General features: G+C 53.4%; 1 protein-coding gene and 2 pseudogenes across 1 annotated transcript; all 3 read right to left on the bottom strand.

The window, feature by feature from the left end:
* Nucleotides 1-3,479: 3,479 nt before the first annotated feature.
* On the bottom strand, nucleotides 3,480-12,011 carry LOC147974105 (uncharacterized; annotated as a pseudogene).
* On the bottom strand, nucleotides 10,985-13,222 carry LOC147974104 (uncharacterized; annotated as a pseudogene).
* A 973-nt stretch (nucleotides 13,223-14,195) lies between these two features.
* LOC125507648 (uncharacterized) lies at nucleotides 14,196-17,466 on the bottom strand. Its single transcript, XM_087522358.1, has one exon. The coding sequence runs from the start codon at nucleotides 17,352-17,354 to the stop codon at nucleotides 14,376-14,378; it is 2,979 nt and encodes a 992-aa protein (XP_087378484.1). The 5' UTR covers nucleotides 17,355-17,466; the 3' UTR covers nucleotides 14,196-14,375.
* Nucleotides 17,467-18,661: the final 1,195 nt, after the last annotated feature.

Here is an 18,661-nt window from a genome sequence, read left to right as displayed (position 1 = left end):
CGAGAGGCAGCGGCCGTTTTTCATGAATTTTTTTCAAACCGCTTGTCGAAATGGTTCAAATTATACTCCGTTGGATAGATATTGACGGGACGCAACTTTTTTGTGTAAAACACTATCTCTGATTCCTTACGATTTAACAGCAATTTTGATTTTCAACTAAATGCGGACACTATTTTTTCGCAACCCAAAATCGTCGTGTGTACTGCATCAGAAAGAAAACCGCACTGGTTTTAGACTAAAAACCGCACTTCATCATATCGACAAGTGCACTGCATGATTTTTTTTGTGGGACGTAAATTTTCCCAAACGAGTTTTGGTTTTGTTATCTTTTTTTAAACTTTTTTTATGAACTAGAGTAGACCGCAAAGACAAGGGCAAGTGAGCCGCGACATATATCAAAGTGAACCACATTGTTTTTCACGAACAAAATACCGAAACGTAGACACTCTGTTTTTTGCGACACACCCAAATCTCCGTGTGTACGTCATCAGACAGAAGAACGCACTGCATCGAACAGTCAAGCGAACTTCATGATTTGTTTTGTCGGGCGTAAATTTTTCTCAGACGAAGAAGTGAAGTGCGCTTCACATCGGGCATAAGTGAACCTTAAAATACCATAAGAATTGAACCACATTACTTTTGTTTTCATTTTTCTATCTTTTTTTATTCTTTGAATCGCATGAGTTACTCTTGATAGTGTTTTTCATTAACATGTTTTGGGATTGTAGTGACGAACCAAGTGCACTGCGTTCTTCTGTTTTGTCCATTTTTTCTTCTTTGTGTTAACGCGTCGGGACTCCAGAGTAGAGGCTCGTGCACTGCATTAGTTTCTTTTCCTATCTTTTTTTTCTTTCATCCAAATGAACCGCTTGAGAAAGATGAAATGAACCTCTAGACACAACCAATAGTACTTCGAAAAGAAGTACATCCAGCAACCACGCATCGCATGGCACAAAAAATTCAAAAAAAATGCAACCCCCACCGAAATTACATGCCAAGCTGCACTCACACGTTTGCCGAACTGCATGAGACATACATTATCTGAGTACTATATGGTCAACACCTTTACAGATCAAACCAAACCGCACGATGCACAAGTTGCAGTAAAAAAACGTGCACAAACTGTACGCCACCACAGCCAAGCTGCACGGGGTGATATACCAAACCGCACGCCTGTGTAAACCGAGCTGCACGGGATGAGTTGCTGAACCACTGTCGAGCAGTACATTTGAATGTGAACCTCATCAAGCTCCCATCTAAACTCCGGGCACGGTCAGAGCGGACCACATCGAGTGCACTGTAGGAGTAAGTGCAAAATTATATGGAAATATGCACAAGTAAACTGCACACCTCATGTAAAGGAATTGATTTCCTTTTAAAAAATTAACTAAAAAAACCATGCAAATTCAACCGGAAGATCAACGCAAAGCAAACTCCAGTGAAAGAGAGGGACGAGTGCACTGCCGCGACCGTCGCCGGTGGAAGGAGAGACGGCCCTTGGGGTGGTGTATCTCACGTGCATCGCGGCGAAGGGATGGCGGGGCGGCGCCGTCCAGTGTCGGGGTTGGGGGGAGGCTTTGGAGGCCGGTCGTGGCAACCGAGCTGCATGGGGATGGCAACCGAGCTGCACGGGCCTGCCAACTGAACACATATGGTAGCACCGGAAGAACATGTCAACGCACTTCCGGCAGGGCCGGAGGAGCTTGAAGACGAGAGGTAGCAAGAGCAAGAGGAGCCCGAAGGCAACACGGGTGTGCAAGCCGTCGTTGGTGGTCCGGCAAATCGTCATTGGCCGCACTGCATGGCGCCGTTGGATGTACTATAGGTGCAGGCAGCGACTGCTCTAGGCCAACACAGTCTGGTCGCGCGCACGAGGTTTAATGTCGGATCCTGACGATGCAACGGCGCCGAAAGTCGTTGGCGGAGCTTGGATGGGGATGGGAAGAGGCGTGTGCGTGCTGTTGGCCCTCCCCTCCCTGCTCGCTGACGTGGGTGGGGTGAGAGGTTGGGCGGGCTATGTTTGCCCGCCGGCGCACGCATCTCGCTCATGAAGGTCGATGGCAGAGGTCGGAGTGCATCCATCGGGCTGTCGCGCTGGTGGACTGCAAGCACGCACCTGCTGCACTGCAGCCGCGCATGCCACAAACTGCAGAAGCTTCGCGCCGCCACCGTTGGGGAAGGGGCCTGTTTAGTTGCTGCGGGTTGACCGCCGTTGAAGGAGAAGGTTGGGGGAAGGAGCGGAGCCTGGGATCCGGCGGATCCACGTACGTGGCGCAGTGGTTGGCGGGCCGGGGCGCCGATGCACCGGATCTGAACTTTTTGAATGGCAGTTCCAAAAAAACGTACTTCAATGTCAAAAAAGCGTATTCGTAAAAATATTTGGAAGAAAAAGACTTATTTTTCCATAGTACAATCTTATTCTTTAGTAAAATCAAGAATTTAGACCGGAGGCAGACCTAAGTCAAGGTAATCCTCCTTTGAAACACTTTGGTATTGCTCCTAGATAGATCATAATACAAAAAATCAATCAGCTGGCAGCGGTGGTTGAAGGTGGCGGCGCTGGTTTCCATGGAGGCAGCCATGGCGGTTGACCAGAGGGAGGAAGCCAGTTGAGCGGGGAGGCGGCGGATATGGGACAGGGCGCACTCCGTGGTGGGTCATGGCAGGTCGGCGACGCATCGGCGGCTACCGTGGTTGCCGGCGGAGTTGAAGGAAGGTTGGGGTGCGGGGGCAGATGAAGGAGGAGTGGGGCGCTAGGGGGGCCGATCCCGATCCAGATCCTGCGCCTCGCCGGAGCGCCATGCTCGTGGGGGTGGGGACTAGGGATTGGGGGTGGTGGCGATGGGGCGTGGGCATCGAGGATAGGTGGGTGGGGATTGATCGGGGAAGAATGTGGGTTCGGTGGGGGTGGGGTGCGTGGGGGTGGCCGGCTGGGGTGGTTTTTTCGTTTTTGCAGTTCGGCGGGGTTCCGGCGGTGCGGGGTGTTCGGGTCGGTGGGTGTTATCAGAATAAGCAGGTGTTATTAGAATAAGACTCTTAAGGGTGTTATTAGACTAGACCCACCCTATATATATAGTGAGGGAGAGAGAGGGCAGCCGCACCCCTTCCCTGGCGCAGCCCCTCCCTCCTCCAACTCTTCCTTCTCCTCCGTAGATCTTGGCGAAGCCCTGCAGGAATACCACAAGCTCCACCACCACACCGTCGTGCTGCCGGAGTCCTCCCTCAACTTCTCCTCTCTCCTTGCTGGATCAAGAAGGAGGGGACATCCCCGGGCTGTACGTGTGTTGAACGCGGAGGCGCCGTCCTTTCGGCGCTAGATCGGATCTTCCGCGATTTGAATTGCCGCGAGTACGACTCCATCAACCGCGTTCTTGTAACGCTTCCGCTTAGCGATCTTCAAGGGTATGAAGATGCACTCCCTCTCTCTCGTTGCTCGCATCTCCTAGATTGATCTTGGTGATACGTAGTAAAATTTTGAATTATTGTTGCATTCCCCAACAGTACGTGGACATCTCCCAGTACCTGCAGCTGCCGGCCTCGTAGGCAGCCAGCAGGCCGAACATGTCCATCACCACGGTTGTCTGCATCGCCCATCGCGACAGTAGTAGAAGGCATGGTACCCTTCTGGGTTGGTGCTGGGCATGATTGGGTTGCCGGCATGAGGGAGGTATGCACCCCACGGTGATGGCGGCATCAACGGGGAGGGCGACGATGATGGTGATACTGCATCATCGTCACCCCACATGTCCCCAGGAGGTGCCAGACCCGCCTAGTACGTCACACTAGCTGCGATTATGCCAAGCAACATCAGGGACTTGCGATTCGCATACTTCTTTCGGCGGCATTACTGCTGCAGGCGCCTGGAGGCGGAGGTGGAGATGGAGACTTCTTCCGCGCTGGCCAACCTCATCGGCGCCGACAACAGCGACTTGAGCAGCCTCTGCAGCCACTGCGGAACTCATGGCTACTCACACAAATTGCGGAGTTTTGCGTACATGTAGAACGGGATCTCCACGACCAGGAAGGCCGCAATGGCTGCCACGAGCGCGAAGACATAGATGGAAGTGTGTAGCAGCCAGCAGCTACATGCAGTGTAGGCAACCATGAGGCCCAATAACCCGATCATGATACAGACGTGGAGCGCTTTGCTCCGAATGCCTGGCTTTGACAGCGTCTCGTTCTTCAGGAGTACAATGACTGCGTCGGATGTCATGAACCATGTAGCATTGCAGTAGAAGAACACCTGGTACCTGACCCCATAGTGGTCGAGGAGGATTGGGTCACCGGCTATGACAAACTTGTCCCCGTTGTTCTGGGCCTAGAACCCGCCCGGCGGGTTAAGCCCGTTCTGGTATGTGATAGTGGCAGCAAGGATGGCGAGCTGCAATAAGAAATTACGCTTCCTCTCAAGGTTTTTTTCTTGAGATTTTCTTCAAGAATCTGCTTTCTCTCGGACTCAGAGGGGGGCTAGTTCTGGTCGTAGGGAAGGATGCCAGATGGACCATGAGCATGCACCACTCTTTCAGGTGATTCTTCTCTTCCTTGCCGGAGCGACTTGTCGCAGGTGAGGCGGAGAAACCATGCTAGCTTATCGCACATGCTTTGCACCCATCCTGATGGACAACTCTCCATGCTTTCGCCACGATTCTGATGGAAGCACCACGAACTTTCCCCACTCCTTGATGTGGTTGTGGTTCTTCTCCTCCCTTCCGGGAGGACTCACCATGAAGGTGTCCAACAACATCAGCAGGAACTTGCTCCCATCCTTGAGCTTCTCCTCCATGCCGTTGCTGGGACGACACGTCATACATGAGGTGGACCAATCGTGCAAATTTATCGCGCATGCTTCGTGCCCTCTGCGTAGTCCAGCTCTCATTGCCCTGGGCTGTGTACGCCATGACCTTGGCGATGGTGTAGACAAAGACGAAAATGGCAAGGGCGGAGACGTAAATGGTGTTGGTGTTGTCCCGGCAGCTCCCAGTGACATAGCCGCCTATGAGACCAAACAGGTCTAGTATCATCCCACCCATCTCCTCCATGTCCCCCGTGTCGCACGTGACTGGCGCCAAAGGGGAAACCCTCGCCGCCGCTCCAATTTCACCTCCCCGCTGCCCCCATACGCATCGCCATCGTCGGAGGGCCGCCGGCAAAGCCGCGTTGCGCCCTGGGATGGCGGCGGCGGGGCGGCTTCGTCCTGCGCCGCGGCGCCCCACAACCCCCCTCCCCTCCCCCTGTTAACGTGTGATGTAATGGATGTACCTGTATTCCATGTATGTAGGATCTGAGCCTGCCCTGGCCTGTGTGCCACTTGTATAGGGCTTGTTGTAACGGCTCCCTCTTGTATAAGTTGTAACTGGAGTGGATGGAATCAATACAGAGAGCAATTCTATCATTCAACTTGGTAGCAGACTCCAGACCCCCATGGCCGAGAACTCCACCGCTCCGGCCACCAGCTCGGCCACCTCGCCGAGCGTCTTCTCCTTGTCGTCCATCGGTGCCAGCACTACTGTCGCCGCCAGCACCCCTTCCCCCTTCATCTTCGGCACCTCACCCACGTCCCACAGCGGCTCTTCCCCCTCCACCGGATCTTAGTTTGCCCCTCTCTCTCCTCTCCGGTGCCCCCGCTGTCCTTCGCCGCCACCCCTTCCCAGCACCCCATTTTCTGTGATAGCATCCAAAACCATATCAGGTTTCTTTTCAACCCCGATGAACACAACTACCACAAGTGGAAGTCGTTCTTCCTGCTCGTTCCGATCCGCTACGGTGTCGCCCAATTCATCGAACACCCTCTCCCCTCCAACGCCACTGACCTCCAGCGCGAGCTCGACGCCCACCTCGTTCTGTGGATCTAATCCACCCTTGCGGACAACCTCATCGATCACGTCGGCGGCGCCACCACCACCTACGATCTATGGCATCGCAACCACGACTACTTCCTAGTGAATCGCGCGGCTCAGTACATGATGCTGAATCGCCAATACCGCAACCTCAAACAAGGTGATCTCTCCATTGCCGAATATGCTCGCTGCATGAAACTTCTCACCACTGGCCTCGCCGACATCGACCACGCCGTCACCGAGGTGGATCTCACCACCCAATTCCTCCACGGCATCGACAAACAGCTCGACACCATCCGCGTCGTCCTGGGGGACACTGTTCCTCTTCCGCCGTTCGAAACGGTCTTCTCGTGCCTGAAGCTCGCCGAGGAGAACCTCGCTCAGCGCGTGGCCGACGAGCCCGTCCCCATCCTCGCCATCACCGGTAGCGGCGGGCCCTCCACCTCCGGCGGCTCCTCCAACACTCGCCAGGGTGACCGTGTTGATCACGGCAATGATCGCGGGCCTGGCCTCCCACCGGGTCGCGGATCTGGCACCCGCCAGGACGGCGACCATGGCGACAGCGGCGGCCGTGGGCGCGGCCGTGGTCGAGGACGTGGCCCTGGCGACCAAGGCAGCCGCGGCAACCTTCCACCTGCGGCATACAACCCCTACATGGGGTTCTTCGCCCCCTGCGGCATGGCCCTGCCCACCGCGCGCCCTGGCTGGGTTCCCCCAAACTCTGTCGGTGTGCTCGGTCCGCGGCCCGGCTCGCATGCCCATGCATACCCTATGCAACTCTCTGGCTTCCACGCGCCTCCTCCACCCCAGCCGTCGTCGTGGGATCACCTCGCCATGCTCCAGGCCGCCTACAGCGCTTCCTGCTACCCCAACAGTGGCTCCGCCCCCTCCGAGTGGTACCTCGACAGCGGCGCTGCCTCCCACGTCACTGGCAACCCTGGTGACCTCACCTTCTCGAATTCTTCTTTAAAGCATCCTTTCTCTAGCATTGTTGTTGGCAATGGAACATACTTACCTATTCATGCCACCGGTTCCACCACTCTCCCTCCACAAAAATTTCACCTACGAGATGTTCTTTCTCCCCTAACGTAGTCACGAGTCTTATCTCTGTCCATCAATTCACTAAAGACAACTCGTGCTCTATTGAATTTTACCCTTTTGGCTTTCTTGTGAAGGATCTTCGAACCAGGAGGGTACTAATGATCTCCGCTAGCTCTTGCGATCTCTATCCATTATTCGGGAATAACAAGACTTGGTGCACCGCTCTCTCCGCTACCGTCTCCAACGCCAACATTTGGCATCGTCGGCTCGGCCACCCAAGTCCTCAAGCCATGTCCTCCTTAGCTACTCACGACTTCCTTCCCTCTTGTAATAACCAAGCGCACATGCCATGTACCGCGTGCCAACTAGGACGCCAGCCGCGTCTCCCTTTCCCTTCCTCTAGCAGTCGCACCTACGCTCCTTTTGAGCTCATTCATTGTGATTTATGGACAAGTCCCGTTGTAAGCTTCTCTGGTTATCAATATTACTTAGTCATACTTGATGATTACACACATTTTCTTGGTCATTTCCACTACGCAACAAGTCGGACACCTCCTCCACTCTTCTTCGCTTTTTCTCTTTTGTACGCACCCAATATCATGTAATCATCAAGACTTTGCAATGTGACAATGGAGGCGGGTTTATTAACTCTAACTTGTGTTCCTTCTTCTCCATCAACGGCATCACTTACCGGTTCTCATGACCTCACACATCGTCCCAAAACAGCAAGGCTGAACGTCTACTCCACACCACAAATGATATCGTCCGAACACTTCTCCTCCAAGCAAACCTCACCCCTCCATTTTTGGTCGAAGCACTCCATACCGCCAACTATCTCCTCAATAGACGTCTTTCTCGTGCCATCCATGGCCACACTCCGTACTACATGCTTCATGGCGATCACCCCACCTACGATCATCTCCTCGTGTTCGGTTGCCTTTGCTTTCCCAACCTCATTGCCACCTCCACCCACAAACTCTCCCCGCGCTCCACACGTTGTGTATTCCTAGGCTATCTTCTTGAACACAAAGGGTATCGGTGCTACGACCATACCACAGGACGAGTCATTATCTCACGTCACGTTGTCTTTTATGAACGCGTTTTTCCATACGCACCAGGCACACCCCCGGCCACACCAAACCCACCCACACCGCATCCCGCCCGCTTTCTCCTCTCTGACTCGGCCGAATCCGTATCCAAGGCGCCACCTACCTCGTACCGGGGCCCGCCGGATCCCCCTGATGTGACGCCCCCATGCACGCCTATACCACCTCGCCACCTGTCCACCAGCCCCACCCACCCCTCCACGAGTCGCTCGCCCACTCCCTCGCTCGGCCCCATAGCATCTGGCAGCCCACTACCCTCCACCCCACGCGCTTCCTCTGGTTCAATGCCTGCCCAATCCACCCTGCCTGCTCCCTCGGATCGCGCGCCCACCACATCCGTTCCCGCGGATCCCGCACCTTCCGCCTCTGCCCACGGATCCTCCTTGGATCTTGCGTCGCCCAACCCTGCTTCTGACCCCACGCCATCTTCCTCCGTTTTCATGCCAGCCACTCCCATTCAACCACGTCTACCAGCTAGAGCCAAGCCAATTAAATCACCACATAATTCACACAAAATGCTCACTCATGCCAAGTCCGGTTTTTGCCAACCCAAACGCCTATTTACCACCACCACCTCTGCCATCTATCCAATTCCACCAACCTACCACTCCGCACTCAAAGACCCCAATTGGCAACATGCAATGTGTGATGAATATGATGCTTTAATCAAAAATTCGACTTGGTCTTTGGTTCCCAAGCCTGGAGGTGTCAATGTGGTCACAGGCAAGTGGATATTCTGCCACAAGTTCAACACCGACGGCACTTTGGCGAGATACAAAGCACGATGGGTGGTTCGCTGCTTCACTCAGAAGGAGGGCGTCGACTGTGATGAGGCGTTTAGTCCGGTTGTTAACCGGCCACCATTCGAGTTGTGCTCAGCCTTGTCACCTCCAGCAACTGGCCCATCCATCAACTCGACGTCAAGAACGCCTTTCTTCATGGCGATCTAAAGGAGACCATGTATTGTGCTCAACCAGCTGGGTCTGTGGACTCCTCTCTGCCGGATCACGTGTGTCTCCTTCGCAAGTCTCTATATGGGCTCAACCAAGCTCCCCGCACCTGGTTCTATCGCTTTCGCTCCTTCTTGCTCTCCCTCAGGTTTCATGCCTCCAAGAGCGACTCCTCCCTCTTCATCCTCCAGCACGGTGCCTCCATTGTCTACCTACTCGTCTATGTGGACGACATCCTTCTCACCGCAAGCACTCCACAAACCCTCCACCACCTCATCCACTCCCTCAAACAAGAATTCTCCATGGCCGATCTTGGTGATCTTCACCACTTTCTAGGCATCAATGTCACACCCAACGCTCCTGGATTGTTCTTAAGCCAACAGCTATATGCCCTCGAGATCCTTGACCGTGCCAAGTTGCTCAACTGCAAGCCCGTCTCTACTCCCATTGACACACACTCCAATCTTTCCGCTCATGATGGCCATCTTTTGGACAATCCTACCACTTACCGTAGCCTCGCTAGAGCTCTTCAATATCTCACGCTCACTCGCCCGGATTTGTCCTATGCTGTCCAACAAGTGTGCCTCTTCATGCATGCCCCTCGCGACTCCCACATGCAACTCATCAAACGCATTCTTCGTTACTTGTGAGGCACCACACACTACGGCCTGCAGCTCTACAAGTCCATCACCCATGATCTTGTGGCATATACGGACGTGGACTGGGCAGGGTGTCGGGCACCCGCAAATCCACATTCGGCTTCTGCATCTTTCTTGGCCGCAACCTGCTGTCCTGGTCTTCCAAGCTTCAAGCCACCGTGTCCCGGTCTAGTGCAAAGGCCGAATACCATGGTGTCACTAACTGTGTTGTTGAGTCTTGTTGGTTGCACAGTTATTGCATGAGCTTCGTCGCCCACCTTCTCATGCCACCATTGTCTATTGTGAGAACATCAATGCCTCCTACATTGCCTCCAACCCTGTCCAGCATCAACGCACAAAGAAGATCGAGATTGATCTGCACTTTGTCCGGGATCGCGTGGCCCTCGGTGAAGCTCGTGTCTTGCATGTCCCATCGAGCTCCCAGTTTGCTGATCTGTTCACCAAGGGCCTTCCATCACATGTTTTTCATGAGTTCCGCGACAGCCTCAACGTCCATCCAAATGGAGTTCCGGATGAGGGGGGGGGTGTTAACGTGTGATGTAATGCATGTAGCTGTATTCCATGTATGTAGGATCTGAGCCACGCCCTGGCCTGCGTGCCACTTGTATAGGGCTTGTTGTAATGGCTCCCTCTTGTATAAGTTGTAACTGGAGTGGATGGAATCAATACAGAGAGCAATTCTATCCATCAACTCCCCCATCCCCTAGATCCGATCTGATGCATCATGGGGTCATCTTCTCCGATTGTTGAGCCCCCTCTGCCGGTCTTGTGCGGCTGCACGGCCTTAGCTGCTCCTCCCCAGCTTGTTGCGGTCCATCAGAGATGCATCCTCTACAATCCCTCAGAGGCACATCCTGTTGTTTGTGCTCAAAGCCCATAGGGGATACGGTCGAGCTAGGCGAGTCTTGGTTTGACCTTGGTGCAGGCCACTCGCGGGCTCCGATCCTCCTTCGTGCTGCAGTGTGGGTTGCGGGTCTAGGTTACCGTCAATGGCGCAGACCATGACTATACGACGGCACGATTGGGGGTCGGCTCGGAGTTGATCTGCTTGGCCATAGTGGTCTTCACGTGAAGCCACCGTTCTACCCATGATGAGTCATCTTTGATCTAGCCACCGGCGAGTTCCGGACTTCTCCTTCCAAGGAAACCAAGGACTGGCGTACAAGGCGCTCTTTGGACATCTTGTTTGGATATGTACCGGTCATGTGCATCCGCAATATCACTATAACCAGCTTCGTCGGGTATCGCGAAGCTCTGCTTTTGTTAACAACTTGGGACATGTCTGTACCAAGATTTTCAAGGGTTCAACACATGCGGAGAATGCCACGGCGTGATTGGACAACCTGCAAGCGGCGATGGCGGGTCTTGGAGGTGATGAAGACTTTGCTTCACATGCAGTTGTTCAGTCTTAACTTGTGGGATGTGTTCCCGTCCAGACCAGGCATGAGTTCCTATGAGTCCGATGGTATGTGACTTGTAGTAGTTGCCGCAGCAAATGGGGGCGACAACATCGGTGGACTTTTTGGGTAGTGGTGCTTCTTGAAGTACTAAGTCGTGATTTTCAGGATGAGAACCCAAGGTCTGACCTTTATTGGTTGTGCCTGACAGTGGCCTTGTTGAAAGCATTGTTTTTACAATACGGTCTTTCTCCAGAGTGAAAACCTATGATCTTTGATCGAGCAACGACAACGCTTGTGCACTTCCAAAAAAAACGACAACGCTTGTGCATTGTTTCCTTCTTGGAGGCATTGCTTTTGGAGAACCTTCTTTGTAGTCCAGATGTTGTCTTTTGTGGTGGTTAGAGTGCTACTACTGCATGTGATTGATCACCGTGACAGGGTCATTTTTTCTTTTTCTTTTCTCTCTCTTTTTATTTTCTTTTTGGCTGTGTGGATTCTAGATCTCTTATGCATCCTATTCATGCAGAGCCTGGGTGTAATTGATATTTACTTGATATTAATATATTTCCTTTTTCAAAAAAAAAAAGATCCAGTATCATGGCAGTCTTTAGCACGGCACGCCCGACCGCACTCAGTTGCGTGCTCCGGACGATGATGATGGCAACCACCGACGCCACAAACGCCGCCGTGTTTGCAGTGGTAGAATGCAATTTACCTCTTGCGCGCGGTGCATGCTGTGAAGAACCGGGTCGCCTGTCGTGCGAGGCGGATGCCCTTCCGGCCAGACTCCACCGGGCGGGCTCAGCCCCGCCTGGTAGGTCACCGTCGCCGCCAGCGTGGCCAGCAGTAGCACAAGCGACCGCGACTCCTCCACCTTGCCTTCATGCCCATTGTCCTTGCTGATTCTACTCGCAACATCTTCACGTAGGACATTAGCATTGCCCGGCTGCGTGTGTGCTGGACTCGCCGGCTTCCTTTCTTCCCTGTATATCCAAGGGACATCAATTAGCTCACCTAATTAATAAGGGTGTGGTTACATCTCAGTTGACTGAGACTTGATCAAATCTCACTCACGTGAAATAACATGTAAAAAAATTAAAAATAATTTTTTGAATGAATTTTCATGTAAGATCTTACAAATATAGCATATAGACTGAAACAAAGCTGGGGGTGGAGAGAGAGAGACTGAGAGAGAGTGGCAGATGGTTTGTCGCCATTGCTTGAATGTGCCCATTGTGTAGCCTGCGATGACCACCTGCAGCAGGATGTAAAGGAACACCACGCCGACGAGGTAGACGATGTACACTGTGGTGGTGAGCCACCTGCAGCTGCCATGAGGCCAGGGGCGGAGCCAGGGGGGGACGAGCAGCAGCGGGGCGCCGGCGCGGTGCAGGCGTGCAGCAGCGGGGCGCCGGCTCATGAGGAGCATGATGATGGCGAGGGAGGCGACGAAGGAGTTGGCGGTGGCGTAGAAGAATGCGTGGTGCAGGCGTGCAGCAGCGGGGCGCCGGCGCGGTGCTCGTTCCCATTCTCGCTTCAGAAGCCACCCGGCGGCGTTAGCCTAGCGGCATACGCCAGCGGCGTCGCGAAGATGGCGAGCAGCACCAGGAACTTGCGCCGCTCCTTGATGTACTTGTCCTCCGCGGCGTCCGCGCTTGAGACCAGCGCCGTAGGTGACGCTGGCGACCAGCGTGGCGAGCAGCAGCAGGTACTTGCGCCACTTCCAGAGGAACTCCATGTTCTCTGTCGGCTCCATCGCCATGAATGATTTCCGGCCGGAAACAGTATACCGCACTGCCCACAATCGGAGCAGCATATATACACGGACTCACTTCATTCTAAATTTGAACTAAAACCACAACAAGTAATTTAGAACGGAAGGAGTATTATATAGTAATCCGGTCACGTCCGTCCGCCGTGTCCATGACGAACAATCATGGCCATGGAGTGCACTTTCGGGAACGAATCATTCAAAGGCACACGTTGCTTACACATGGTAGCTGATAATATATCCGTTGCTGATTATTCTCTCTGCACGGATGCTCCATGATATGCATCCCTCCCCATGCGCAAAGAGTGGGATGCTCACTCAGACAAAAGCTCGCTTTGATTGGTCCCTCTTGTACCCAACATCTACTTTAATTGGCATCACACTCATGACAGCATGCAATCGAGCTGGAGGTGCACGGCACACGGCAGCGAGCGGAGCCGGTTGCACGCGACCCACATGACGTATTGTCTACGAGGTCAGCAAGTAGCAAGTAGGACGACACCAGATGATTTCGGTTTGATAGTTCTACTCGAGCATCTAGAGGGCCGAGTAGGGAGTGTGCAGGCAGGGACAACGACCGACGGCGCGAGCGCTGGAGGCTTGCAGCACGTGCTGCGCGCATATTAGTTTTTTTTTTATCAAGGTCACCTATTCCGGAGAACTAGGCAGTAGCCTAGTGGCAAGGGTCGCAGTGGGAGCCCAAGGGTTTGATTCCCGCCGGGAAAGGGTTTCTGGCGTCTCACCTGGGTGGGCTCCTTCTATAAACATATATGCTCTGGGTGCTAGTTTTTGTGGATCTCATTTTTTTTAGATCACCTACTTCCTGACGATAATTGACTATCTTTTCATTCGTTGAAATGTTATCAAATCGATCATCTGTTTCGTGCAATCCAAAATCCGGTAACTCTGCTACCAGAATACCCGGTAAAACTCTGCCAGAAAACCATCCGACCAAGGTGCCTCGAAATTTGTTTTTTGTTGGTTGCGTGAGATACACAAAAGCATCGAAACAGAATCCCCTCCAACTAAACAATTGAAAACTGAACTGAACTTAATCAAAATGTACAAATGTATATAGGTAGTTTGTTTTTCCATGAATGAAAATATACACGTAGTTCATATATTGTGTACATCAAAACCAGAAACAAGATTCCCAGCAAAAATTAGGCCCTGTTTGGTTCATAAGTCCTAGGACTTTTTTTAGTCCCAACTTATAAGTCCCAAGTCCCTAAAAAGTCTCTACATGTTTGGTTCCCGGAACTTATAAGTCTCTATAAGACCATGTTACAACTATAAGTCCCTATAAGTCCCTCCTTGAGAGTCTTATTTCATAAGTCTCAAATGCTCACTTTAAGTCCCTATAAGTCCCTCGGGACTTATAGGGACTTATTTAAGTCCCTAGACCAATAAGTCCCTGGAAACAAACACCCTCTTGAAATAAAAAATCTTACATAAGTTGTCCGATCAGCAGCACTGCAAATCAAGGGAATACTCGGAAACAAGAAAATGCAATTAATTCAAGGTACTAATCTAAAAAAACTTCAAATCAAGGTAATGTAAACAAGAATAATTAACTAGTTTTTTATGGAATAAGAAGAAATAATTAATTAATTACACACCATTTCCGGCTGGCTGATCATGATCATTGCGTGCTCCCGAGTAGTTCAACCCCTTTTGTGAAAAGTATTTCCACACCGTGAGCTCCTCGGCCTTTGCCCGCACGACGTTGAATGACAACAACACGTAGATCAAGGTGAAGACGACCACTGCAGCGACGAGCGCGATGACGTACGATGACGTCTCCCAGTCCCTGCAGCTGCCAGCGGCGTACGCGCCCAGCAGGCCGAGCAGGTCCAGGACCACAGCGGTCTGCAATGCCCGCAGTGGCGCGCCGGGCTGCTGCTTCTTCGTGGTGCGTTGCAGCAGCATCAAGATGACGACGACCGAGGCCACGAACGACGTTGCGTTGCAGTAGAAGAAGGCCTGGTACCGTGCAGCATTGAAGTCAAGCAGGATTGGGTTGCCAGCGACGGTGGGTGGGTGTGCCGATGGGGACGGCAAGGGCGACGACGAAGCGGTATCGTCGTCGCCCCACGTGCCGCCGGGAGGCGCGAGACCAGCCTGGTACGTCACGCTCGCCGCCAGGATGCCGAGCACCATCAGGTACTTACGCTTCTCATAGTCCTCGCTCTCTAGTTTATCCACGGTGGTGATCACCTCCTGATCGCTCTTGTTCTTGCTGCCACCGCCCGGCCCAGTCGACAATGTCTCAAACAGCCTCGTTAGGCACTTAGGGAGGCACTTGGACCAACCCCTGCGGCCGAGCCAATGAAGTAGGATCTCCAGGATGAGGAAGGCCACGACGGCCGCCACGAGTGCAAAGACATAGATGGAGGTGCGCAGCTTCCGGCAGCTGCCTGCGGCGTAGGCGCCCATGAGGCCCAGTAGCCCGACCATGACGCATACGTAGAGCGCCTTGGTCCGGATGCCCGGCTTGGACAACGTCTGGTTCACCAGGAGGAGAATGACGGTGACGGACGCCATGAACCCCGCCGCGTTGCAGTAGAAGAACACCTGGTATCTGACCCCGTAGTAGTCGAGGAGGATTGGGTCGCCGGCGGTGACTAACTTATCCCCATTGCTCTCCGTCCAGAATCCGCCCGGCGGGTTCAGCCCTGTCTGGTACGTGACGGTGGCGGCGAGGATGGCGAGTTGCAGCAAGAACTTGCGCTTCCTCTCGAGCTTTTTTTCTTCAAGAATACGCTCAGATCCAAGCGGAGGAACTCCTTGAGTTGCTTCTTCTCCTCTTTGCCGGAACGACTCGCCACCAAGGTGCACAACAGCAGCAGCAGGAACATGCGCCGCTTCTTCTCCTTGCCGGGACGACTCGTCAGGATTGTGGATGACATGGAAAGCTTCTTGAGGTGCTTCTCCTCCTTGCTGGGACGGCTCGTCGGGGAGGTTGATAACTTGAGGTGCGTCTCCTCCTCCTTTCCGGGGCAACTCAGGGGGGAGCAACGCTACAAGCATGCGTTGCACCCACCGTGCCAGCCAGCTCTGCTTGCCCACGACCTTGGCCATGGTGTAGAGGAAGACGGCGACGGCCAGCGCGGCGACGAAGATGGTGGTGGTGGGATCCCGGCAGCTCCCGGCGACATAGGCGCCCATGAGGCCGAACAGGTCCAGTATCATGGCAGTCTTGAGGAGCATGGCACCCCAGACGGTGCTCAGCACCTTGCTCTGGACGATGATGATAACAACCACGGACGCCACGAACGCCGCCGTGTTGCAGTGGTAGAAGGCCATGTACCTCTTGAGGTGCATGTCGTGGAGAACCGGGTTCCCCGCGATGCGATTCTGATGCCCTTCGGGCCAGACGCCGCCCGGCGGGCTCAGCCCTGCCTGGTACGTCACCGTCGCCGCCAGCGTGGCCAGCAGCAGCACAAGCGACCGCGTCTGCTCCAGCTTTTCTTCGATGTTGATTGTCCTCGCTGCAACTTCTTGCCCAGCACCGATGTTGATTGTCCTCGCTGCAACTTCTTGCCCATCACCTTTTGGCCCAAGGCCAACACAGGCAACGAGTGTCTTACGCCATTCTTCGATCGCGTCGAGGCCGAACGCTGACACCAACACAATGTAGATGACCACGGCGCCGACGAGGGAGACGATGTACACGGTGGTGGGGATCCACCTGCAGCTCCCGGCGGCATAAGCGATCATGAGGCCAAGCAGTTCCCCCAGGACGCACACAAGCAAAGCTTTGGACCGGACGAGACGGTCGCTTAGCGTCCTGCTCATGAGCAGCATGATGATGGCGAGGGAGGCCACGAAGGAGTTGGCATTGGCGTAGAAGAATATGTGGTAGCGGATCTTGTAGGGCCCGTCGTGCAGCAGCGGAGCGCCGGCGCGGTGCATATCCTGGGTCTCGCTCCAGAAGCCTCCCGGCGGCGCCAGCCCCGCGCCGTACGCCAGCGGCGTCGCGAAGGTGGCCAGCAGCAGCAGGAACTTGCGCTGCTCCTTGAGGCGCCTCTTCTCCTCCGCGTCCGCGGCCGGCGCTTCCGTCCTCGAGGCCACGCGGAGGTGGATGGCGACGTAGACGAAGACGACGGCGAAGAGCAAGGAGACATAGATGGACCCAGGCACGCTGCGGCAGCTCCCGGCAGCGAAGGCGGCCATGAGAGCCAGCAGGTCAAGCAGCATGGCGGAGCGGAGCACGGTGAGGCCGACGCGGTTGCCGCTGAGGCGCCGATCCAGCAGGAACATGATGATGACCAGCGACGCCACGAAGGCTGTGGCGTTGCAGTAGAAGAAGGCGGTGTACCGGGCCGAGTAGGTGGACACCAGCACGGGATCGCCGACGCGGAATGGGTAGACCGCCGGCGCCGGGGACACCGCAAGGGACGGGGGCGCCGGCGGGTTGACGGCGCCGGGGCGCTGCTGTGGGGTGTTGCCTCCATCGTGGTCCTTGGACCACACGCCGCCGGGCGGGTTGAGGCCGGCGCCGTAGGTGACGCTGGCGACCAGCGTGGCGAGCAGCAGCAGGTACTTGCGCCACTTCCAGAGGAACTCAATGTCCTCTGTCGGCTCCATCGCCACGATTCCGGGTGGGGAACACACTGTGTATACCACTTCCCAGTAGATATATACTACTGTATTTTGTATATCTATACATTATATAGTGATGTCGGCTCCGGGAATCATGGCGATGGAGTGCCCGTAGGGAGTCTTCTTTGGGACACGAATCGTTCAAAGGCACACGTTGCTTTACACATGCTTGCTAAATATATCCATTGCTAAGTACTCTATGTCCCTCTCCACGCAACAAAGAATGGGATACTCCTCTCTCCCCATGCACCAAAGAATGGGATGCTGGATCACTTTGCCCCCCCATCCTATCGTATCAAACCTTGCTCTCTACTTCTCCTTTCTCTCGCTGTCTGGCATTGCAATCGAGCTGGACATATACTTGCACGCGACCAAGTGTCGTCCTGGTCAAGGCCAGGAGTACTGTCGTGCCAGGTCAGCAAGCGGAGACGACAAGTTGGCTTGATGGCGCTACTCTAGTAGTATCTGATTTCTTGCTCCAGGTGAGAACCGTATGTTTAATGTTAATTTGTTGTACCTAGCAATTGTGGGGTTTGCACGATGCTATCTTGTTGAAGGCATGCATGCATTGTTTTGAGTTGTTCGCACTTGGGTTGGGAATAAAAAACCATGATTTGACCTTTGGTTGTTGGATGCAGCGATGGTGGTGTTTGCACGTCATTCTTTCTCTAGAGACATTGGTTTTGAAGAACCTTTCTCGCAATCTTTGTGTTGTCAAGGGACGGTTTGTGCCATTGATCGTTGTTGCAACCACTGTCGATCGCTATGGCGTGACATTTCTACGTCATGAATTTTCTTTTCTTTTTAATAATTTGTAGTGTATTTATGATGTCTTGGCAGCCTTTTGGCATTATTATATTATTATGAATGTTGGGCGTATGGAAATTAATTTTGGCTCTCCGGCTCAACGGAACTCAAATTTTGAAAATGATTAAAAACAATTTTAAATCTTGAGAACATTCTGCAAAAAAATATGAATGTGCACTACATGGTTGCCAAGTTTCATGTTGAAATACATATTCAACAGCGTTGCAAGACATGTATTTTTAGCACATGCACTATTCACTATAAAATACATGAACTTTTATTATATGTTATGAGCTTCAGAATTTTTTAACTTATAAAGTACATTTTTATCATTAATCTTGTACAAAACTTCGAGCTCAGGAGGCAAAAAAAAACTCACTCCAGGGTGTACTAATATAACCTTGGAAATATATTTTTGTTTTCCTCGAAAAAATGAACATTAATAATGCCTTGCAAGTCGATTCATTGCCGCTCGTGGCACTAGC

This window comes from Triticum urartu, chromosome 5A, assembly GCF_056163025.1.
Source record: "Triticum urartu cultivar PI428250 chromosome 5A, HENAU_Tu73, whole genome shotgun sequence".
NCBI lineage: Eukaryota > Viridiplantae > Streptophyta > Magnoliopsida > Poales > Poaceae > Triticum > Triticum urartu.
The sequence above is the reverse complement of the archived record's forward strand: the minus strand, read 5'-3'. Positions and strand labels throughout refer to the sequence as shown.

Coding starts and splice junctions, on each gene's coding strand:
- LOC125507648 (XM_087522358.1), bottom strand. CDS start 17,354: ATGGAGCCGACAGAGGACATTGAGTTCCTCTGGAAGTGGCGCAAGTAC.